The sequence below is a fragment of the Dryobates pubescens genome, chromosome 10 (assembly GCF_014839835.1).
Source record: "Dryobates pubescens isolate bDryPub1 chromosome 10, bDryPub1.pri, whole genome shotgun sequence".
NCBI lineage: Eukaryota > Metazoa > Chordata > Aves > Piciformes > Picidae > Dryobates > Dryobates pubescens.
This window is the reverse complement of record NC_071621.1, coordinates 13,374,211-13,398,802: the sequence shown is the minus strand read 5'-3', so window position 1 is coordinate 13,398,802 and position 24,592 is coordinate 13,374,211. Positions and strand designations below refer to the sequence as shown.

The 24,592-nt window shown below is 48.4% G+C and overlaps 1 protein-coding gene across 1 annotated transcript in view; it reads left to right on the top strand.

Moving 5' to 3' along the window:
• Positions 1-13,330: 13,330 nt before the first annotated feature.
• MYO7A (myosin VIIA) overlaps positions 13,331-24,592 on the top strand; it is a 90,967-nt gene continuing 79,705 nt past the window's right edge. Inside the window, exons 1-3 of the mRNA XM_009906953.2 lie at positions 13,331-13,450; positions 14,461-14,613; positions 23,521-23,705. Coding sequence (XP_009905255.2) covers positions 13,352-13,450; positions 14,461-14,613; positions 23,521-23,705 — 437 coding nt within the window. The 5' untranslated portion in view covers positions 13,331-13,351. The remainder of the gene's footprint in view (positions 13,451-14,460; positions 14,614-23,520; positions 23,706-24,592) is intronic.

Here is a 24,592-nt window from a genome sequence, read left to right as displayed (position 1 = left end):
GTAGCTGTGAGGAGTCTGCACTGGTGTAATATGTTGTGATGCACTAATCCACATGGATTTCAGCCTGCTCTCCAAATGACATTGAAATGTGGAGCTGGGGGAATGCCTGTGTTTGCATTTGTGTCTGTGTGCGCTCACGATTTTCTGCCTCAGACAGAACAATAGGTAAATAAAGGAGTCAGGTTGGATTTAGCTCGCTGGAGACTTAGGTGTGGGGCTGTGTTTGCTTCCAAGCAAACAAATGGTGCATAAGCAGGTTGTTTCACATCAGTTGTCAGAGATCTGACCATAGATCACACCCTGCCCGCCCATATGGTGCATCAACAGCCATTCTGCAGGGTAACATCCTTCTGCTCTTAGAAGTCAGTGTTAGGTTAATGATGGGGCCCAATGAGCTTGAAGGTCTTTTCCAATCTAGGCAATTCTGTGCTTCTGGGATATTTTAGAATCTCCTGGGATATTTTAGAGTCTCCTGCTGCAGGGAGTAATTGGTGGAGCACCTCTGACCTGAGTTCACAGTCAGCCTCTGATAGCTGCTGATTTTCCATATCCTTCAGCATGCACCTAGCTATCAGCCTTTAGAGTGGCCATGCTGGCAGTAGGGGCCACCTTTGGACACCTGCACTGTACATTTCTACTACCAAACTGTCTTCTTCACGCACGCTGACCCTTTAGGTCAGTGTCATCTGACCTATTTGAATTACCTGCTTTATGCAGAGGTGACCATAGAAGTGCCTCCTTCTTTTCTTGGGGAGGGGAGGGGAGGGGAGGGGAGGGGAGGGGAGAGGAGAGGAGGGGAGGGGAGAGGAGAGGAGGGGAGGGGAGAGGAGAGGAGAGGAGAGGAGAGGAGAGGAGAGGAGAGGAGAGGAGAGGAGAGGAGAGGAGAGGAGAGGAGAGGAGAGGAGAGGAGAGGAGAGGAGAGGAGAGGAGAGGAGAGGAGAGGAGAGGAGAGGAGAGGAGAGGAGAGGAGAGGAGAGGAGAGGAGAGGAGAGGAGAGGAGAGGAGAGGAGAGGAGAGGAGAGGAGAGGAGAGGAGAGGAGAGGAGAGGAGAGGAGAGGAGAGGAGAGGAGAGGAGAGGGGGATGGATTGGAGTAGGATGGGAAGGGGTGGAGTGGAGTAGGATGGGAAGGGGTGGAATGGAATGGAGTGAGCTGGGCTAGGCTGGAATGGGATGGGATGGAATGGGACGGAATAGAATAGAATAGAATAGAATATTTCTATTGGAAGGGACCTACAACAATCATCTAGCAAAGATCTGGATGTCTTGGTCAGAGGCAGACACCTGCACTGGTTTAGTTGAGTCCCCCCTGACCTGTTTCACTGAATAACTCAGCTTTTCAGTGTTGGCTGCAAAACAACCAGCTCAAGAACACTTCCTCAGCCCTTGCACAGTCTGAGTCACTTTCTTAGAGTGTGAAAAACAGGCTGGGGCTCAGAAACTCAGATTTCATTAAATGAGGGTTGACCTGCTGTGATGGTGGTTCCTGCAGGAGATTTCAACTTTTGTCCTCCAGCAGTGAGGTTCACAGCACCATGGCAGCACTTAATGGGAGCTGAGGTCTCAGCAGCAGCATGAACCTATCATGGAATTGTTAGGGTTAGAAGGGACCTCAAGGATCATCTGGTTTCAACCCCCCCCTAGACATGGCCAGGGACACCTCACACTAGAGCAGGTTGCTCAGAGCCACATCCAGCCTGGCCCTAAAAACCTCCAGGGATGAGGCTTCCACCACCTCCCTGGGCAGCCTGTGCCAGTGTCTCACCACCCGCATAGTGAAAAACTTCTTCTTACCATCCAATCTGAATCTACCCATTTCTATTTTTGTTCCATTCCCCCTAGTCCTATCACTCCCTGACACCCTAAAAAGTCCCTCCCCAGCTTTCCTGTAGCCCCATTCAGATACTGGAAGGCAACAGTAAGGTCTCCTCGGAGCCTTCTCCTCCCCAGACTGAACAGACCAAACTCCCTCAGTCTGTCCTCATAGAAGATGAATTCCAGCTCTCTGATCATCCTCATGGCCCTTCTCTGGAGACACTCCAGATCCTTCCTGTAATAGGGGCTCCAGAACTGCACACAGAACTTCAGGTGGGGTCTCACCAGAGTGGAGTCCTTTACTCCCCATGGGCACAAAGTGTGTCACAGCAGGACCTTGGGCTCAGCTGTGCCTGCTGCTGCAGAGGTGCAGTAAATCATCAGCTCAGGGTCCAGCATGGCTCTTTGGGCTCATGCTTCTATCTCTGCAGTGAATAGTCTAATGTTACCCTGGAGAGCTGTAATCTAAACCGAATGGCATCACTGACAGGCTGCCAGCCAGCTAAAGGTTTGTTTTCCTCCAGCATGTCCCTCCCCTTATTGTCCTAAGCATCTTTATTTGTTTCCCACATAAGGCACAGCACGTTCCCTCAGAAAAGGCTTGCTGATAGGGAGGCTTAAAAGTGTTGCTCTGCCACTTGAAGCATACAGAAAGGAGGCTGGTTTCCAAGCTGGGCCACCCCTTCAGAGGGATGGGATTTCATCTTTCCAGGAGCCAACATGCTTGGGACATCCAGAAAGCACTGCAAAGGCCAAATGCCTCTGGCTGACACAGGTGACTCTGTCTAATGAGTCCCCTGCTAGCACAGGAGCCAAAAAAATGCATTGGAAATGAGTGGAATTACAGACCTTCAGCAGCCCCAGTGTCGGGGGGGGGGGGGAAATAAAAGCACACTCAAGTAATAGGATCACAGAGACTGGACTCAGCTCTCTGGGCTTCCATCTTTCCGTTGCTCCAAGGATAACCTGGGGCAAATCATTCCAACCCTCTGCTCCTTAGTTTAATCTTTGAAGCTTCATAGCTTCAGAAATACCATGCAGGGTGTAGCTGGACAAGGATCATAATGTCTGCTCCACTGTAAAGTGAGATAAGTACCTTGCCTGCTCTGTCTCAGATCTGCTGCTTCCACACTGCTCTGGTTACAGTGGTGTGGCAGTGAGGAAAGTGTGCTGATGAGCAAAAGGCATCTGTAGGACCCAGCTCAAATCCAAATTACCCATGCTGTGGATCCCTTTATAAGCATTTATTTATTCCTTTCTGCCATGTACATCACTCTCATTGATTAGGGCATCTGTCTTGCAGTTTCTAGGGTAGCAGAAATGCAGTTTTTTACAGCACCATGTGGTCAGGTCAGGCTGGGGGTGGACATGCAGAGCTACAGGCTGGGGTCAGAGTGGCTGGAGAGCTGCCAAACAGAGAGGGACCTGGGGGTGCTGATTGGCAGCTGCCTAACATGAGCCAGCAGTGTGCCCAGGTGGCCAAGAAGGCCAATGGCATCCTGGCCTGCATCAGGAACAGCGTGGCCAGCAGGAAAGGGAAGTCATTGTGTCCCTGTACTCTGCACTGGTTAGGCCTCACCTTGAGTCCTGTGTCCAGTTCTGGGCCCCTCAGTTTAAGAAGGACATTGAGACACTTGAACGTGTCCAGAGAAGGGCAACGAGGCTGGGGAGAGGCCTTGAGCACAGCCCTGTGAGGAGAGGCTGAGGGAGGTGGGGTTGTTTAGCTTGGAGAAGAGGAGGCTCAGGGGAGACCTCATTGCTCTTTACAACTACCTGAAAGATGGTTGTAGCTGGGAAGGGGTTGGTCTCTTCCCAGGCAACCAGCACTAGAACAAGAGGACACAGTCTCAATCTGTGCCAGGGGAGGTTTAGACTTGAGGTGAGGAGAGAGTTCTTCACTGAGAGAGTCGTTCACCATTGGAATGTGCTGCCCAGGGAGGTGGTGGAGTCACCATCCCTGGAGGTGTTCAAGAGGGAATTGGATGTGGCACTTGGTGCCATGGTCTAGTCATGAGGTCTGTGGTGACAGGTTGAACTTGATGATCCTTGAGGTCTCTTCCAACCTTGGTGATACTGTGATACTGTGTTACTGTGACATGTCACACAAGATTGCCACACTTGCCCAATGTCTCTTTCTCCCTGCATTGCTGTTGCACCTCATGGACATTTTTGCTCTCTCCTGGTAGATATCTCATTAATCTCTCACCTGGAATCTTATCCATAAGACTTGACCTCATCCTTATTTCATCTGCAGAGCTAGAAGAATTAGACACCTTACTCTTTCATAGAATCATAGAATAAATCATAGAATCATAGAATCCTCGGATCATAGAATGGTCTGGGTTGGAAGGGACCTCTGAAGGTCATCTAGTCCAACCCACTCTGCAGTAAGCATGGACATCCTCAACTAGATCAGGCTTCCCAGAGCCTGCTGCCCAGTGCTTGCAGGATTTTTTAGAGTCAGAGTCATAGAATCATTTTAAGGTCATTGAACCCCACCATTAAATACAGCAATATAATCTATTTGCAATATAAGTTAAGCCTGCAAAGTTATCTGACCTTTGGGCAAGGATTGCCTACCTCTTACCATTGCTGCTCACTGATGAGCAGAAGCAGCTTGTTATGAGTTGTTTGTACCCATCATCTATGGTTGGCTTGTGACTGTGTTCCATCAAAGAGATCTCTAAACCTTCCTTCATCTAGAAAACTTTCCACCAGGAATATGTTCCCTTCATCATGGACAAATGGATTCAAAACCCCCTGTAGTCAAGGCATCAGTAGAGTTTTGCATCAAAATACTGCTAAATGAGAATGACATGGAAGGCTTAGCAGCTGCACCACTATCTAGTCAGCCATTAGAGTCACAAAATCATTTAGGTTGAACGAGATTGCTGATGCCATCTAGTCTAATCATTAACCCAGCACTGCCAAGTCCACCACTGTACCACGTCCCTAAGCAGCACACAGAAAAGCCTTTTAAATGAGCCACAGATGGTGACTCCACCACTTCCCTGGGCAGCCTATTCCAGTGCCTGGCAATCCTTTTGGAGGAGAAATTTCTCCTAATGTCCAATCTAAACCTCCCCTGGCACAACTTGAGGCTGTTTCTTCTTGTCCTATTGTTTGTTACTAGGTAACAGAGACTGACTCCCACCTCACTACAACCTCCTTTCAGGTTGTTGTAGAGAGGGATGAAGCGTTGCCTCACCCTCCTCTTTGCCAGACTAAACAACCTCTGTTAGAATAGAGTAGAATAGAGTAGAATAGAGTAGAGTAGAGTAGAGTAGAGTAGAGTAGAGTAGAGTAGAGTAGAGTAGAGTAGAGTAGAATAGAATAGAATAGAATAGAATAGAATAGAATAGAATAGAATAGAATAGAATAGAATAGACCAGGTTGGAAGAGACCTTCAAGATCATCGCGTCCAACCCATCAACCAATCCAACACCACCCAAACAACTAACCCATGGCACCAAGCACCCCATCAAGTCTCCTCCTGAACACCTCCAATGATGGTGACTCCACCACCTCCCCAGGCAGCCTGTTCCAATGGGCAATCACTCTCTCTGTATAAAACTTCTTCCTAACATCCAACCTAAACCTCCCCTGGCGCAGCCTGAGACTGTGTCCTCTTGTGTTTCCTCAGCTGATCCTCATAAGACATTGCTCTGATCTGTACAAATGATGCCAAGTCAGATTTAAAATTTCCATGGAAAAATCTGTGTCCTCAAATTCTCTAAATGAGCAGAAAAACCTTTCCTAGGTGAAAATGGGAAATCTCAGGTGTATTTAAGACAGGACAGAAAAAAGAAAAGCTGGGGTGACTTAAATGTCTCAGACTCAGAGAAGAATAGAATAATTCAGGTTGGAAGGGATCTTGAAGATCATATAGCTCAATGCAGGGATACCTTCTACTAGCCCAGGTTGCTCAAGGCCCCATCCAACCTGGCCTTCAACACCTCTGGGGAGAAGTCATACAGAACTTCTCTGTGCGACCTGTATCAGCGCTTCACCATCTTCGTTGTGAAGAATTTCTTCCTTATATCTAACTTAAAGCTACCTCCTTTCAGTTTAAAATCATTACTCCTTGTCCTACCACTACACTCCCTGATAAAGTGTCCCTCCACATCTTTCCTGTAGTTCCCTTTTAGGCATTGAAAGGCCACAATAAGGTTTTCCCAAAGCTTTCTCTTCTTCAGGCTGAATAACTCCAACTCTCTCAGCTTGTCTTCATAGGAGAGGTTCTCCATCCCTCTGATCATCTTCATGGCCTCCTCTGGACCTGCTTGAGCAGGCTCATGTTTTTCTTATGCTGGAGAGCCCAGAGCTGAACACAGTTCTGCAGGAAGAGTCCCAGAGTCCAGGCAGAGTCTCAACAGAGATAACTCTTGTGCCCTTCTGGTGGGCCCAGCAGTTCTGATTGGTCTTTACCAGAATACTCCTCTTAGATGGAAGGAGAGGTTGTAGAGCAGCTAGGTGCAGAGATTCTCCTCCCCCTCTACTCTGCCCTGATCAGGTCACATCTGGTCACATTGTGTCCAATTCTGGGCCCCTCAGTTCAAGAAGGACCTCAGGGAACTGCTTGAAAGAGTCCAGTGCAGAGCCACAAAGATGATGAAGGGAGTGGAACATCTTCCTTACAATGAGAGACTGAGGGAACTGAGGGTCTTTAGCTTGGAGAAGAGGAGACTAAGGTGTGACCTCATTCATGTTTATAAAGATGTACAGGGTAAGTGCCAAGAGGATGGAGCCAGGCTCTGCTGGGTGATGGCCAATGACAGGACAAAAAGCAATGGGTGGAAGTTGAGACACAGGTAGTTCCATGGAAACAGGCAGCAAATTTTTTTTCCCTGTGAGGGTGACAGGGCACTGGAACAGGCTGCCCAGGGGGGTTGTGGAGTCTTCCTCTCTGGAGATACTCAAAACCCACCTGGATGCATTCCTGTGTGATCTGCTCTAGGTGATCCTGCTCTGGCAGGGGGCTTGGACTGGGTGATCTTTCAAGATCCCTTCCAACCCCTAACATTGGGTGATTCGGTGATTCAGCAGGACCTTGCTATCCCCGTGGTCCTCACGGTCAGCACACTTTCATCCACAGCCTTACAGGCGCAGAGGTTGTGCTACTCCCAACACCCTTCCACTCAATTATTTAAAATTCAGTTGCTATGGATCTACTCCAAGGCGATCAGTTTAAAGCAAATGCAGATGGCCTCAGGTTTTGAGTTCCCACTGCGCTTTGGTTAATTTGGTATGTAAAGGTATTAGGTTAATTAAATGCCATGTGTTGCATGGGGACTGCCTGCATTGGTGGATTAATAAGCACCCGAGTGTGTTCTGTGCTCCAAGTCCTCAAGCTGGCAGACGGTTTGAAAGGAAGACAACAGGGAGAAGCCCCATGAAAATGAAGAGGTTTCCCGTTAATCCTGCAGTTTTTCCAGAGTGAATGGTGTCCTTCAGGTCTCTGACCACCTATCATCCCTTACCGGAGAGCCTGCAAGAATTTAAGTGAAGAGAAGCAAAGTGGTTCACTTTGCTTTGAGCCTCCTGCAGCACTCCTGCAGTTCTATGGAGCAAGTGTGCTAGCTGGCCAGTGGAGGACCATAGCTGGTGGGTAGAAATTTTTCTCCTAGGAGATCTTTGCCATAGAAGAACCATACTGTGAATCAGGTCAGAGGGTGTCTTGCAAGCAGCAGGCATGGTCACGCCGGAGGTCTAAAGCTAACTGAGCACAGCTCTCTGGCATTCATGGTGGAATACACATAAAAAGCCCCAAAACCAGAGAGAGGGACGAATAGCACGGCGAGGACTTCGAGATGCTGAAGAGGAAGAAAGTCGTTTTCATGCAGCCATGTGCTGAGGTGATGGAAGATCAGGAGAGAGACCAGGGCAAATGGACTCTGCTACGCAACGTCAACCAGGCCCTGAAACCCACGACCATGCTAGCGGTAAGACAGGGGGGCCCAGGCTCTGAGCATGCCTGGCACCTATCAGGCCACTTTGAAACTGGTCTCACTGCTCGATGGGATCCTCCTCATTCTGCTTCTGCCAGCTTCTCTCACCTCCCTTCTGAGTCTTTGTTCCCCACCCCAAGCATTGTAGCTCCCCTGTGGTGCAACCTTCCTGCTCTTACGCCTGGAAGCGCCTTCTAAAGATCCTCTTCATGAATTGTGTTGATCTGCGACTGTAGCCATCATGCTGTTCCTTCCTCTTGCACCACTCTTTGGTGGTCACTGCCCGTAGCTTGTGAGGTCCTGAGGGTCTGCCCCACACCATTAGGAAGGACCCTGGTACCCAGTGCTTGAGTTGAAAAGGAAGAGTTGGTCTGTGTGATACAGGGACTGGTGGGATTCTCACTTCTCCAGTACTCCATGGTGTGTGTTGGAAAACAAACTGCACTAGTCCAGGCATGAAGCAGATTATGCAGTTTATAAGCCAGTCTGGCCAAGCTGGTAAATGCATGAATCACCCTGATTTGCCCTCAAATCCCAAATGTATCTGCTGCTTTTGGGCTGATCCAGAGGTGGTTACATCAGTGGAGGGAGTGTGACTTCCATGGGGTTTCTATCAAATGAATTATTCAGGGAAGGAACTAGGTCAACGTTCTTAAGAAGTGATGTTAGTTTTTAAACTCCCAGACCTTCCAGAGCTTACCAGCTTAGCCCATCCCTTAAGACTTGCTCTTTTTTTTGTTCACCAGTATTAAGAACAGCACTCTCATGTGTTTGGAAAGAGCATTCTGAGGAGATGAGCACTCTCTGCATTAGGCAGGAGTTGTCTCAGTGGCAGAGCAGTGTCAGTTTACCTCTGGGAGAGCAGCCTATCTTGTCACTCTCAGCTGTGTGGTAGCAGCACCTATGAAGCAGGCTGCTTTTACACCTATTTAAAAATTCAATATTTAACATGGAATAGCTCTAGAATTCTTGTTTTCTTCCTAGAGAGCAGTTTTTATGCAGCTGCTGAGATGTCAGAAGGGCTTTCTGCTGTGCAGGCACTGAGCAACCTGTCTTGCTGACACCTTGATCAGGTTACCCACCCTGTGCATGAATGTTCTGAGCTGTGCAGTGAGGGTAACAGTGCTGAGCACTGGCACATTTTGAGAGCCTTGGATCAAAGGAGCTAAGAAATAAATATTGATGCAAGTGGATTTACAGTGTATCTGTGTATGACTTTCTGCATTCATTAGTTGGTGTTTATTTTCCTCTTTGAGCTATGAGATGTGAGGGTAAGGGAGTTAATGAGAAGAAGATCTGGATATTGTATTTTTATGAGCTTGGGTGGAGATACTTAATAACTGTGCTGCAGCACAACCTTCTGAGCGAAAGAAAAGCCAAACAAAGGGCTGGATCCTCAGCCCCACATAAACAGGATTTCAGGACAAGGTTTAATGGCCATGCTGATCATAGAATCATAGAATTGCTTTGGTTGGAAAAGACCTCTAAGGTCATTGAATCCAGCTGCCAGCCTAAGACCACCGTGACCATTAGACCACGACCCAAAGTGACACGTTGCTTGATGTTGGGTTGATGGTTGAACTTGATGAGCCTAAAGGTCCTTTCTAGGATGACTTTGTTGGCATCCTAGGTGAAACCTTGCAAGCAGCTGGCAAGGGTAAAGTCTGCCACAGAATAGCTGGGGACACCTCGTGTGTAGTGTTTGCCCATGTGTGTGCCCCTGGGTATAGCCTCACATCCCTGTAGGCACTCATGGGTTAGTACTTCTCAGAAGTCCTGGTGAGCAGTGGCCAGCATCTTTTGGACAGGTAAAGGCTAAGAAACCTGGGGCTTCTTTAACCTAGATAAAAGCAGACTGAGAGAGGATCTTATCAATTCTTATCAATAGCTAAAGGGCAGAAGACAAGAGGATGGGACTGGGCTCTTTCAAGTGGTGCTCAGTGACGGGACAAGGGGCAATGGCACAAACTGGAACAGAGGAGGTTTCATCTGGAAAACTTTCCTTTGAGGGTGTCAAGAGAGGTTGTGGAGAATCATAGTATCATAGTATCAGTCAGGGTTGGAAGGGACCACAAGGATCATCTGGTTCCAACCCCCCTGCCATGGGCAGGGACACCCCACAGTGGATCAGGCTGGCCAGAGCCTCATCCAGCCTGGTCTTAAACACCTCCAGGGACGGCACCCCAACCACCTTCTCTTTAGGCTTTCAAATCCCATCTGGGCACATTTCTATGCAACCTTCTCTGTGTCACCCTGCTTTAGCAGTGGGATTGGACTAGATGATCCCCAGTGGTCCCTTCCACATGCTGGGATTCTGTGGATGATGAATGTTTCGCTATGTTACATATGGCCAGATGCCTCCAGCTCCCACCTCCCAGAGTGGAGCTTAAGGTTAGTCATCAACCCACTGGGTCCAAACATACCTATAATACTCTGTCCACAGAAATGGTTGATAGTGAATGCTCAGGAGGAAGGTCATCTCAAAGCACATGCAAAGTGGTCCCTCCTATTTTAAATTTGAATTTCTCCCAGCAGTTTTTCAAGACTTCAGAAGGTAAATACTACATTTGTATTGTGCTTAGTAGGTACAGGTGGAGCTGGCCCTCAGGAATGTGGCATTAGGTGGGGCTACCAGTTCACAGCATTAAACTCAGATGCCTGCAAAAGTCCATTTGCTTGCTTGATGCAAACATGCCTGGTGAGAATGTAATGGGATGGCTCCAAATTTTATCACCTCCTTTCATTGAAAGTAGAAATGGGAAATACTAGTTTTGTAGTGTGGGTCCTGCTGAGGATTGTTGTTTGGGGTTATTTGGGGGTTTGCTTTTGCTTCTTTAAAAGCCTGTTTGCATTCATAGTATCATAGTATCAGTCAGGGTTGGAAGGGACCACAAGGATCATCTACTTCCAACCCCCTTGCCATGGGCAGGGACACCCCACACTAGATCAGCCACAGCCTCATCCAGCCTGGGCTTAAACACCTCCAGGGATGGGGTCCCAACCACCTCCCTGGACAACCCATTCCAGGGCTTCACCACTCTCATGGTAAAGAACTTCCTCCTCACATCCAGCCTAAATCTCCCCACCTCCAGCTTCATTCCATTCCCCCTAGTCCTATCACTACCTGAGATCCTGAGAAGTCCCTCCCCAGCCTTCTTGTAGGCCCCCTTCAGATCCTGGAAGGCCACAATTAGGACACCTGGGAGCCTTCTCTTCTCCAGACTGAACAGCCCCAACTCCTTCAGTCTGTCCTCACAGGAGAGGTGCTCCAGCCCTCTGATCATCTTCGTGGCCCTTCTCTGGACACCTTCCAGCAAGTAATTCAATACCCACAGAGCTGATCAGTAGATAGTCCCTGCACATCAGGACTGACAAGAGGTCTGTAGGATCATCAACAACATGGAGGGAGTGGATAGGGGTCAACTGCTTCGCTGTGTCTTCCCAAACGAAAACAAAGAGGTCTCAAATGATCGAGGTAGCACATCTGAAGCATGCAAAAGAGCCCACCTTTTCACACCAGTCACAGCTCAAGTCCTCATTTGGGGTTATGGATGCTAAAACTTTGCACAGCCTCAGGATACAACAGGACATAAAATAATAGAGCAGTTTGAGTTGGAAGGGACTTTAAAGATCATCCAGTTACAACTCCCCTGACATGAGCAGCGGCATGTCCCACTAGACCAGGTTGCTCAAGGCCCCAGCCTGGCCTTGAAGACTTTTCTGGAGGAGGTATCCACAACTTTCCTGGGCAACCAGTTGCAGTGTCTCACCACCCTCACTCTAAAAAATAATCTTCCTAGATCTACCCTCCTCCAGCCCAAAGTCATAATAGGTTGGACGTGATGATCTTGAAGGTCTCTTCCAACTTGTTCTGTCCTGTCCTGTCCTATTCTATCCTATCCTATCCTATCCTATCCTATCCTATCCTATCCTATCCTATCCTATCCTACAAACCCTTGTAAAAAGCCCCTCCCCAGCTTTCTTGTAGGCCCCCTTCAGACACTGGAAGGCCTCTATAAGGTCTCCCAGGAGCCTTCTCTTCTCCAGGATGAACAGCCCCAACTTTTGCAGCCTATCCCCATAGGGGGAGGTTCTCCAGCCCATCTTCATGACCCTTCTCTGGACCTGCTCCAACAGTCCCATGCCCTACTTGCCTTGGGGGCTCCAGTACTGGATGCAGTACTTCAGGAGAGGTCTCACCAGAGGAGGGTAGAGGGGGAGACTCATCTTCGTTGTCCTGCTGGTCACGTTTCTTTTCATGCAGACCAGGACACAGTTGGCCTTGTGGGCTGCAAGCTCACAGGGACATGTGCACAGTAGATAAAATTAGCTGAGGAGTATTAAATACAGAAGGGCACCTACAAATCACTGTCACTGGAAGACCTCCTGTAGAATTATTTATATCTATATCTATATCTATATATCTCCACTAGTTTGGTATGTTCTTAACCTTTCTTTAGTCAACCCCTTTCCACCAGTATCCATAGTAGGAAACTGTGTATTTTATAATGGTTATCTATAAGGAAATAAGGAAAACATAGAATCATAGAAATGTCAGGGCTGGAAGGGACTTCAAGGATCATCCAGTTCCAACCCCCTGCCATAGGCAGGGACACCTCACACTACATCAGGTTGTTCAGAGCCACATCCAGTCTGGCTATAAAAACTTCTAGGGCTGGGGTTTCTCCTCATGGTGAAGAACTTCTTCCTAACATCCAATCTGAATCTACCCACTTTTAGTTTTGTTCCATTCCCCCTAGTCCTATCACTTCCTGACACCCTAAAAAGTCCCTCCCCAGCTTTCTTGCAGACCCTCTTCAGATACTAGAAGGCCACAATAAGGTCTCCTCAGAGCTTTCTCCTCTCCAGACTGAACAGCCCCAACTCTCTCAAGTCTGTCTCCATAGGAGAGGAGCTCCAGCCCTCTGATCATCCTTCCTGTAATAGTGGCTTCAGAACTGGATGCAGTACTCCAGGTGTGGCCCCACCAGAGTGGAGTAGAGGAGGAGAATCACCTCTCTCGACCTGTAGGCTATGCTGCTCTTGACGCAGCGCAGGATGTGATTGGCTTTCTGGGCTGCAAGTGCACACTGCTGGCTCATGTTAAGCTTCTCATCCACCAGCACCCCCAAGTCCCTTTCCCCAGGGCTGCTCTCAAGCTGGTCCCTGCCCAGCCTGTATCGGTCCTTGTGCCACAAGCTTCCAGACAAGGTTTTCAGCACTGAAAGCCATGTCCTAATCCTGACATTGCACAGGCAGAAAGCCCTACCTGGGTGGGATTTTCTGCCTCTATCACTGCTCTGTAGCCTGCTTGTTGAGTGTAGCCTGTGATTGACAACCACTCATGAGCTCATCAGATGGGTAGTGCAGAGGGTGTATCATGTGTGGAGCATGTTCTGCTGCTATTACTTTGCTGGTGGTTTCCTGACCATCTGTGGGAAGGAGGTGAGGTGTGGTTTACAAAGAAGCAATTTGTCTTGCACCGATTATTTGGTTCCAACACGTCAGTGTTTTGCATCCCAGGGATTACTGAACCTTCTGCAGCCCTGAGTAACTGTCCTCTCTTTGGTTCCAGGGGGATTATGTGTGGATGGACCTCAAAACCGGACGGGAATTTGATGTCCCCATTGGAGCGGTGGTTAAACTCTGTGACTCTGGACAGATCCAGGTTGTGGATGATGAAGGCAATGTAGGTACAAAGTGTTGTGAGGACCCTTCTGCAGCTCTGTGGCCTGGCTAGGCCAGGGGTCATAGGATCATGATGAATGACTTCTTGAATGTCCTTGGGAATCAACTGTGCCATGGTTTTCTATTAATAAAGGCAAGATGATCCCGTGTCCCCGCTTCAGTGGCTGTACTGGGAATGAGAAGTTGGGAAGCTTCTTGAGCACAGTGATAAAAGAAGACCCCAAAGTACATTGAGATAATGCTCTTAGCAAGCCCAGCTTGCTGCTCCTCTGCTGTTATCCAATCCTTCCTGACCTCCTACCGATACCAGATATGCCCCAGAACTTATCTCCTTCGATGTTGCACCTCTGCTTCTGTGCAGTGGTGACTGGTTTAGAGTAACACCTGTATCACAAGCAGAGGGTGATCCAAAGGGGTTCTCTATTCTTTATCTTTCTTTTTTTAACCCCAGCCTGAGATACTCATAAATGCTCTCATTGCCTTCAAGGAGGGTAGAAAGAGATTTGGTTCAGCAGGGCCCTGGAATCCAATTTGTAGTGGCTTTTAAAGCCCCTGGGAAGTGCTCAGCCTAAACAACACTCTGCCAATAAAAGTGTGAATTTTGCCAGCCCTGTGCATCCCTCTGTGCTTTTCCAAATCATCTTTTCTCTGCTCAGCAGTACTCTGTGGCAGAGGGTTAACCAGTGATGTGAAAATGGAGTTGTGGGAAGGGAAGCACAAACTTGCTACTTGTTAAAAACTCCCCTGATGTGCTTCATGTCCATGCTGCCCTGGATGGTGTTCCTGCCAACATGTCTTGTGCCTCATATTTCTTGCTGCTCCAGTAAACCAAAAGATGTTTTCCTTTTCTGCTATGAATATTTCAAATCAGTCACTGCCATGACCCAAGGACAGAAGCTCTGTCTGTATATGTTCTTCCATCTGGTCCTTCTGCCCGGGGTGGGCTGTTTCTGTCTCTTCCCACTGGTATCTCATTTGACTGAACTTTCCCTACCCTTGCCTTCCTCCCAGGAGCACTGGATTTCCCCCCAGAATGCCAGCCACATCAAACCCATGCACCCCACCTCCATCCACGGAGTGGAGGACATGATCCGCCTGGGGGACCTGAACGAGGCGGGAATCCTCAGGAACCTGCTGATCCGCTACCGGGAGCACCTCATCTACGTAAGTGTCCCTCCCACCTCCACCTCTTGCTCTGCACTCTGCCATCCTCCACTCCTTGGTGGACATGGAAGGGAATATTGTAACAAAAGATGAGGAAAAGGCAGAGGTAATTAACTCCTTCTTTGCCTCAATTTTCAACAGCAGGACAGGTTGCCTTCCTGACAACTGGCCTCCTGAGCTGGCAGATGGAGGCAGGGAGCAGTATAGCCCTCCTGTTATCCAGGAGGAAGCAGTTAGAGATCTGCACAGCCACTTGGATCCCCACAAGTCTATGGGAGCTGAGTTGCTGAAACGTGTCCAGAGAAGGGCAACAAAGCTGGGGAGGGGTCTGGAGCATAGCCCTGTGAGGAGAGGCTGAGAGAGCTGGGGGTGTTTGGCCTGGAGAAGAGAAGGCTCAGGGGAGACCTTATTGCTGTCTACAACTACCTGAAGGGAGGTTGTAGCTAGGTGGGGGTTGGTCTCTTCTCTGAGGCAACCAGTACCAGAACAAGAGGACACAGTCTCAAGCTGTGCCAGGGGAGGTTTAGGCTGGATGTTAGGAAGAAGTTCTTCACAGAAAGAGAGATTGGCCATAGGAATGTGCTGCCCAAGGTGGTGGTGGAGTCACCATCACTGGAGCCTGGATGAGGCACTTAGTGTCATGGTTTAGTTGATGAGATGGTGTTGGGTGATAGGTTGGACTTGATGATCTTGAAGGTCTTTTCCAACCTGGTTGGTTCTGTATTCTGTACCAGGCTTTTCTTAGCTCTGGGGGGCCACATGGGGGAAACCTTAATTGAACTGATCATCTAACTTCACCTGAACCCAAGTGGTGAAGGGTTTCTGCACTGCAGAATTTGTGGATACCCCAGTGAAAACCCCCACCATGAGCTAGATACTGAGCAAAGATTGTGTCACCTCACTGTGTAGGCCACATTGACCTTTTGGGGACACACATTAACTTTCAGCCCAGGCCATCTGCATGCTGTAGTAATCCCAAAGCAAAAGCCTTTGGCAACTGCAAGCTGGATGTGGCCCTTCCATCTTCTCCTTCTGCATCATTAACTCATTGAACCCAAGTGGGTGAAGACAGCTCCTAGAGGGTGTGAGGTGGTGAGAAAGCAGGAGGAGATGCATGTGTGAAATAGGGGAACAGCAGTGACCAACTCCCAGAACTAAAGTATCTTCCCCATCTGTGTTTATGACATTATCTCTGGGTTCCTTGGGATCCTGAGAGCTAATCTGTGGGGTCAGCAATGTCCTTCCTTAGCTCAGCAAAGTCAGGTCAGTGGACCCAGTGTAGACTTGCCAACCCAAGCAGACACTCAAAAATTGAGCCAGAATTGCATCTCTTTTCTGCAATAACACCACCAAGGCCACCTCTCTGAATGGATCACAGTCAGCATTCATGACTCAGTGCTGGTTTTGGTGCCCATTTTGGGGGCAGAAGTGGAGTATTTGCACTAAAATACTCAGCCTGTGTGAATATGAAACATTTGGTTCTGTTCTCAAATCCTTGCATTTCCAAGTATCCAGGTAAGTGCCTGCTGTGCCTCCGAAGACATTTTCAAAGCCACCTGGGAACATGATTTTTAGAAGGCTGTAGAGATGATGAAGTTTTGAGAGCAGAGGGAACTGCGGTACAGTCAGGCCTCTCAGACAGCATAAGCTAATATCACATCCAGGATCTTATCTGTGTTAGTCTGCTGAAAGAATGAGTTTAGATTAGAGCTGAGTAGTGATGGAGAACACAGCACTCTGTTACACCAGGCTTACATTACACTCTGTTACACCAGAATTACATTTCCCTGCCCCCACCCTCTTGAAGATACTCATCTCTCTTGGAACAGGCTGCCCAGGGAAGTGGTGGAATCACTGTTCCTGGAGGTGCTTAAAAGATGAAGTGCTTAGGGATGTGGTCTAACAGTTGTGTACAGGGAGATGTTAGGTTATGGTTGGATTCAGTGATCTTGAAATCTTTTCCAACCATTCTATGGTTCTTCTTTTAGAGATGGAGTTCAAGCCTAAAGAATGGGATATGGCTGCTAGAAAAGCATTTCTAGATCCCCAAAGCTTGGAGGAGAATAGAGACCCTCAAATTCTTCTCTCACCACGTCACTTGATTTGTTGTGCACAATGTGGAGGTCCTCAGTGTTGTTAGTTCAGAGAAAAAGACTGGACTAGAAGATTATTGACATGTTAGATGACCTAGGTTACTCCCTGGAGTTCTGTTCAGGGAGCTACAGCCATTGATAGCAATAAACCAGCAGAAGTTAGAAGCCCAGATTCATACCCGAGGTGGTGTCTCCATGTGCAGTAGAGTCAGCAGAGCCAAGACTGCCGTGCAGACCTAGGTGCCTCTCAGATGAGATGATTGATTTAGAGCTGGTTGGAGCTTGGGTATCATAGGAAAGTTTCTGTTGGAAAGAAAGTTCATGTTCCACCTCCTCCAGCTCAGAGAATGCCCATCTTCAACATAGGATGCAGTACTCATGTGGCTAGCTAAAGTCAAGCAACCTGAAAGCTACCTGAGAAGCACAAACAGCCAATAATTGGTACTTCATTGGCTCATGCAGGGAACTTGTATCTATCCATTGAGTACTGGGGCTTGCACCAGACAGTCTCCAAAGGTCCCTTCCAACCCCTACCATTCTATGATTCCGTGACTGCCCCTTTTTCTCCTCTTCATGGACACCTTTCAGTGGCACCAAATGGATTCCCATAGCAAGCTCTTGCTCTCTGGAACAGTTTGGATCACGTTGGATATTTTTTCCAGTGGTGCCCACATGTCTTTCCCAGGGTTCCTCTGTCATCGGGCAAGGGCCTGTCAGCTCTCACTAAGTGAATGGAGGTCCTTAGAGAAGATGTGTGCAGTGTCACAGAAACATAGAATCATAGAATGGTTTGGATTGGAAGGGACCTTAAACATCATCTAATGTCAATCCCCCTGACATGGGCAGGGACACTTTCCACTAGACCAGCTTGCTCAGAGCCACATCCAGCCTGGACTTAAAAACCTCCAGGGATGAGGCTTCCACCACCTCCCTGGGCAACCTGTGCCAGTGTCTCACCACCCTCATGGGAAAGAACTTCTTCCTAACATCCAGTCTGAATCTACCCACTTCTGATTTTGCTCCATTCCCCCCAGTCCTATCACTCCCTGACACCCTAAATGTCCCTCCCCAGCTTTCTTGTAGCCGCTTTCAGATACTGGAAGGCCACAATAAGGTCTCCTCGGAGCCTTCTCTTCTCCAGACTGAACAGCCCCAACTTTCTCAGTCTTTCCTCATAGGAGAGGAGCTCCAGCCCTCTGATCATCCTTGTGGTCCTTCTCTGACACATTCCAGCGTGTCCAGGTACTTCCTGTAATAGGGGCTCCAGAATTGGATGCAGTTCTCCAGGCTACTTCAGTTAGGCTCTGCCCCAAGCTCCCTCACCAAGCTCTTCAAAGTTGTCCAGGGAGATTATGAACTTGACTGAGCAGTAGGCAGAGCATTGTTTGGAAGCATCATACTAATAAGAGCTAATGCAAAGGGCAGCTGCTAACCTGGAGGTGAGCATGGGTGGTGATCTGGGCTGCAGTGACTCAGTAGCCATGTGGTTTCACAGTATCACAGTACATCAGAGGTTGGAAAAGACCTCCAGAGATCATAGAGTACAACCCCCCTGCCAAAGCAGGATCACTCAGGGTAGTCCACACGGGAATGCATCCAGGTAGGTTTTGAAGGTGTCCAGAGAAGTTGACTCCACAACCTCTCTGGCAGCCTATTCTAGTGCTCCAACACCCTTGCTGTAAAGAAGTTTCTCCTCATGTTGAGGTGGAACCTTCTATGCTCAAGTTTGTATCCATTGTTCCTTGTCTTGCTACTGTGCACCACTGAAAAGAGCTTGGCCTCCTCCACTTGACACCCACCCCTCATATATTGATAGACATTGATCAGATACCCTCTCAGTCTTCTCTTCTCCAGACTAAACAGCCCCAAGTCTATCATAGTATCAGGCAGGGTTGGAAGGGACCACAAGGATCATCTAGTTCCAACCCCCCTGCCATGGGCAGGGACACCCCACTCTAGATCAGGCTGGCCAGAGCCTCATCCAGCATGGGCTTAAACACCTCCAGGGACAGCGCCTCAACCACCTCCGTGGACAACCCATTCCAGGGCTTCACCACTTTCCTGAAATCCATCCTGAATCTCCCCACCTCCAGCTTCATTCCATTCCCCTAATCCTATCACTACCTGAGATCCTGAGAAGTCCCTCCCCAGCCTTCTTGTAGGTCCCCTTCAGATACTGGAAGGCCACAATTAGGTCACCTGGGAGCCTTCTCTTCTCCAGACTGAACAGCCCTAAATCCCTCAGTCTGTCCTCATAGGAGAGGAGCTCCAGCCCTCTGATCAGTCTCTCAGTCTCTCTTCACAGGGGAGATGCTCAAGTCGCTTAATCATCTTTGTGGATCTCAGCTGGACTCTCTCCAGCAGGTCTCTGTCTCTCTTGAACTGGGGAGCCCAAAATGGGACACAGTATTCCAGGTATGATCTCACCAGAACAGAATAGGGGCTGAGTACAGGGAGAAGAACCTCCCTAGACCTGCTGGCCACACTTTTCTTGCTGCACCCCAGGCTACCATTGCCTTTCTTGGCCACAAGGGCACATTGCTGTTACATATGCAGAACTTTCTGTCCAGTAGGACTCTGAGGTCTTACTCCATGGAGCTGCTTTCCAGTAGGGCCACCCCTAACTTGCACCTGTCTCTACGAGTTCCTTGGTAGTCTCAGAGCCACGTGTCCTACAGAGCTGCTGTGTAAGGTATGACCACATCCCACAAGGGAATTTGCATCATGGAAGTTACACTCCACTAATTGGTTTGGAGAGCCAACCCATGAACCTGGGCACAACATGGCAATTAGTGTACTCTCAAAATCAGGAGTAACCATCAGTGCCCTCATGCAGCCCAGAAAGCAAATAATATCCTAGGCTGCATCAAGAGGAGTGTGGCCAGCAGGTCAAGAGAGGTGATTCTGCCCTTGTGAGACTCCACCTTGAATATTGTGTGCAGTTCTGGTGTTCCCATCATAAGAAGGACACAGAGCTGTTGGAGTGAGTCCAGAGGAGGGCACCTCTGCTAAGAGGATAGGCTGAGGGAACTCTGGTTGTTCAGCCTAAAGAAGAGAAGTCTCTGGGGAGATCTTAGAACTGTCTTCCAATACCTGAAAGGATCCTACAGGAAGGCCAGAGAGGGACTTTTCATAAGGGTGTCTAGCAATAGGACAAGGGGGAATGGTTTGAAGCTGAGGAATAGGAGGTTTAATCTAGGTCTTAGGAAGACGTTCTTCATTTTGCAAGCGGTGAGACTCTGGAATAGCTTGCCCAGGGAGGCTGTGGATTTCTTCTCCCTGGGGCTGTTCAAGGCCAGGTTGGATGAAGCCTTGAGCAGCCAAGCCTAGTTGAGAGGCATCCCTGCCACATGGTGGAGAGGTTGGAGTAGATGGCAGTGCAGAAGGTCCTTCCAACCTAAGCCATTCTATGGTTCTATGATATTCTGAAATAACATGGAATAGATAGCTTGCCAGAGAGACAGCTAAACCACCTCTGTCTCCATGTGATGTTGGAGGCTCGGGAACCCAACTTTAGATCTCGTTTCTTAGGGGTAGTGGCACTAGGAAGTGTAGATTTGTGTTGAATGTAGTAAATATTGATGTCAGGTTTTCAAAGCTAAGACTCCATATGGATTCCAGGTGGGCAGGGGATGCCCAGTCCCCTGAGGTGTTTTCTTCGGGTGTATAATTTGTTCTGTCTTAAGGATGGTGAAGCGCAGTGTGACTTTACCTTGGCAGTTTGAAAGGATTTATGAGTTTGCTGAGCAAAAGTTGAGTCTCCCACCTGGGCTTCAGTCTCTCTTGTTGGGTGTCATTCTGCTCTAATAAAATCTAATTTTCCTTTTTCTCCTCCTTCATAAGACCAACTGCGGCGGGAGGGTAAGTATGACGCCAGGTGGTGGCATGCACAGCCTCACACCATCCACCATCTGCCTCTTTCTGTTCACCATTATGGCTTGCTCATTTACTTTACACCACCATGGCTGCTGCTTCACCAATGAACTGAGAGCATCCTCCCCTTCATTGCAGAGCCTGGCCTGCATGGTGAAGTTGTGACACCTTCCCAGAGCTGGGAAGTCTCCAACCTGTGAATGGGGGTAAAGCCAGAAGTGCTTCTCAGCAGTGACCTCAACTTGAAGGTTAAATCTCTTTATCTGGAGATGGAAGCAATGCCTGCTGCTGCCCTCTCTAAAGGCTGCCAAAACACAGTAATGTTTGGTAGGGCTTTAACCCCATAAAAATCCAGATGAAGTCAGCCATGGTGTTCTGGGTAGAGAGGGGAAGCAGGCTCAGAAAGGATTTGTTTGGGGCTAATTAAAATGTAGGTCATGTAGGCAGTAAGGAATTTGCTCTGAGATGTGGATGCTGCAGAGTCTCTACCTGTCCATAAAGCTTTATTCTCCTGAGACAAGAGGGCTTTACCTTCACCCAGCAGCAGAAAGCAGAGAGATAACATTTCCTTGAAGATGCCCTTTGGCCCCTCATCAGCAAAGTGGACCAAGTTTTGCATGCTGTCAGTGGTGAGAACTGGGCAAATTGTGAGTATTTATCAACCAGGAATGACCTACACAAACAAGCAATAGCACAAGACTCTTCATGCTGACAAAGTGTTTTGCAGTGGATCACAAGGGGAAAGGTCACAAGGGAAACATCCCCAAAGCATTCCTGCAACTAATGGTTAACTCCTTTAAAAGTCTCACTGGCTGCATGCAGGGATGCAGGGATTTAGGAATGACATCTCTGCAGAGTCGGTCTTTTTGGGAAGGGACTCAAGAAGGATTAGAAATGTCCCTAAAATTGTCCTGGTAATACATTATGAAGAGGAAAATAGTCTTTAAAGTACCTCACCCAGGACTGGAAGGGGTCTTAGGGTTCATTGGGGGCCTTGGTGACATAATCCCATTCAGAAACTGAGCTTCTCTGAGCACTAAGCTTACTTGCTCTGTACCAAGTGAAGGCTGCTCTGGGACTTCTCTGCTCTCTTATTTCAATACCATCCTCTTCCAGCATCCAGTCTACATAATTTCACAGCCAATTTCCACCCTTTGGATTTGTGACAACTTTGCTCTTGGGCTTAAGGAGCTTATTTTCCCCTTTACTGGCATGTAACCCTCTCTTATAGGGAAGACTATCATATCCTTGCTGAGTTACCACTGTAAAGTCAAACCTCACCCGGGACTGAACAGAAAGTTGCTCTCTGGTGCTCGCCATGAGGCCAGAAACTGAAGAGTCCCTAAGGGCTTTCAGCATCCACACTGTAGGACAGAGTTGCCACCTGCTGGCTGCCTTTCAGGATGCCTGAGCCGGTGGGAAGCGTTGCGCAGACGGTGGCAAACAAATTGTCATCTCAATGCAGTCAAACCCTTTCCATCATGTTTGAGGGATTCTGGGCTCGATGGGAGAAACTCAGCCTGAGGCTTGTGTTTCCAAATCTCCCTGTGCACCCCTCTCACCAGCACTGGTAGTCATTTCACTGCCCTCAAAAATGAGGAGCAGCTCAGACCTGGTTTATTCATCAGCCACTTTGTGATATGCACACAAAAGACAGATGAGCAGCCAGCAGAGCATGGAGGGATTTTCTCCTGGGTTCACAAGTACCCTCATCTGTACCACTTTGCTGCTTTGTGCCAGGGGATCATTTCTGGGTTTAGGCCACACAGATAAAACTTCATGAGGCTTGTTTTTATATGGAAATTGTTTTTCCTGGAAAGAATATCTGCAGCAGCTTGGGACACTTTCATAGCTGGTCCCACCAGGAAAGATTAATCCCACCAGGTGAGATTAAACCACAGACTTGGAGTGAAATGAATCTTTAGGTTGTGCCCCTTGGTTAGGCTGAGATGGGCCTCCCTCACTTGCTCTAGACACTAACTTTTTGGCAGCTGAAGTAGGGAAAGAGATCCTTATTCTCTGCCTTGAGTTTGGGATGTGGCCAAACCCCAGAGCTGCATTTGAGCAAGATGGCAAAGACCATGAGCCCTTTGATGGGAGGTTTGAGAGAAACAGCTTGTGGAAGAGCCCTTTCCTTGAAGTTTTTAAGGCCAGGCTGGATGGGGCTCTGAGAAACCTGATGTAGTGTGAGGTGTCCCTGCCCATGGCAGGAGGGTTGGAACTGGATGATCCTTGAGGTCTCTTCCAAACCTGACAATTCTATGATTCTATAAGTGCATAACATCACCATGGGGTTTTCTGTCCAAGGGCCAGGACAGCTTTGCTCATTCAAGTGCTACAGGGATCAAAGACTATTTCCAGAAGCATGTCAGGACTTTGTGGGCCATACCCATATACAGAGGACAAGGTTTACACTGCAGCACGGAGGGGTTTGGGTAGAGAAGAATGTATTCAGAAGAGAGGTTTAGAAGTTCTGCTGTGGATCTAGATTAGACAGGCATCTGTCAGGAGTGGTTTGGATCCAGCTGGTTCTTCTTTGAGACATGGCAAAGGTCTTCAGGTTCCTTTCACCTCTAGTTTCTCTTGTTGTGTGCAATGCAATAGGTTGCTACTGCAGATATTGTGCTGGCTTTGGTGATGCTTTTGCAAACATGAGCTTGACTCAAAACTCTGAATCGTAGCTGAGCAGCACCCAAAACCATGAATTAAGGCTTGAATCCATGCTGTGCATGAGCAGGACTGAGTATGAACCTGATTCAGATAGGCTGAGACTTTTGTTCCCATTTTGCTCCCCCCTGCAAGCATCTTTGACTTGAACACCATCTTCCATCTCGCTTTTGAAAAGCTGTGACTTTTCTGGCCTCCATCCTCCATCCCAGCTGCCAGACCCTCTCAGCTCCATCTCACTGTCCCCATAAACCTTCCTGTGCTTCTCCTCCAGACATACACTGGTTCAATTCTGGTAGCAGTAAACCCCTACCAGCTCCTACCCATCTACTCACCGGAGCAGATACGTCTGTACACCAACAAGAAGATTGGGGAGATGCCACCACACATCTTTGCAATTGCTGACAACTGCTACTTCAACATGCAACGCAACAACAAGGACCAGTGCTGCATCATAAGGTGAGTTGGTGAATTGCCACACGTGTCATGTCCTGACATCAACCTGCAATGTGGCTGACATCACAGAATCACAGAGCACAAGCCCTATGAGGAGAGGCTGAGGGAGCTAGGATTGTTTAGCCTGGAGAAGAGGAGGCTCAGGGGAGACCTCATTGCTGTCCACAACTACCTGAAGAGGGGTTGTAGCCAGGAGGGGGTTGGTCTCTTCTCCCAGGCAACCAGCACCAGAACAAGAGGACACAGTCTCAAGCTGCACCAGGGGAAGTTTAGGCTCGAGGTGAGGAGAAAGTTCTTCACTGAGAGAGTTGTTAGCTATTGGAATGTGCTGCCCAGGGAGGTGGTGGAGTCACCATCCCTGGAGGTGTTCAAAAAAGGATTGGATGTGGTACTTGGAGCCATGGTTTAGTAGTCATGAGGTCTTGGGTGACAGATTGTACTTGATGATCTTTGAGGTCTTTTCCAACCTTATTGATTCTATGATTAGCATGTGGAAGGGATCTCCAGAGATCATTGAGTCCAACAGCTTATCAGAAATTTGAATGTCCTATGAGATCTTCCCACCACATATGCTCAGTGAAGAGGTGGTCTCTTGTTTGCAGTCACTGTTCCTAGTAAAAAGAAGCTATATCAATCCTTTGGTACTTGCCCTACAACCCAAGAGATCTCATCTGCATCTTTAACTATTAATTTTAAACTCAGTACCCCTAAGGACATCAAAGATCTATACACTCTGCACAAGGCAGGGCCAGGGACAAGCTTTCCCTGTGGTTTTCACACTGGTGTCTCCCTTCACAGCTTTGCTCTGGACTAGACAACCTTGGGTATTAAGAAATTGCTGGCCACAGTTATGGGTATAGATCACTTCAATACTACAGACTCACAGGATG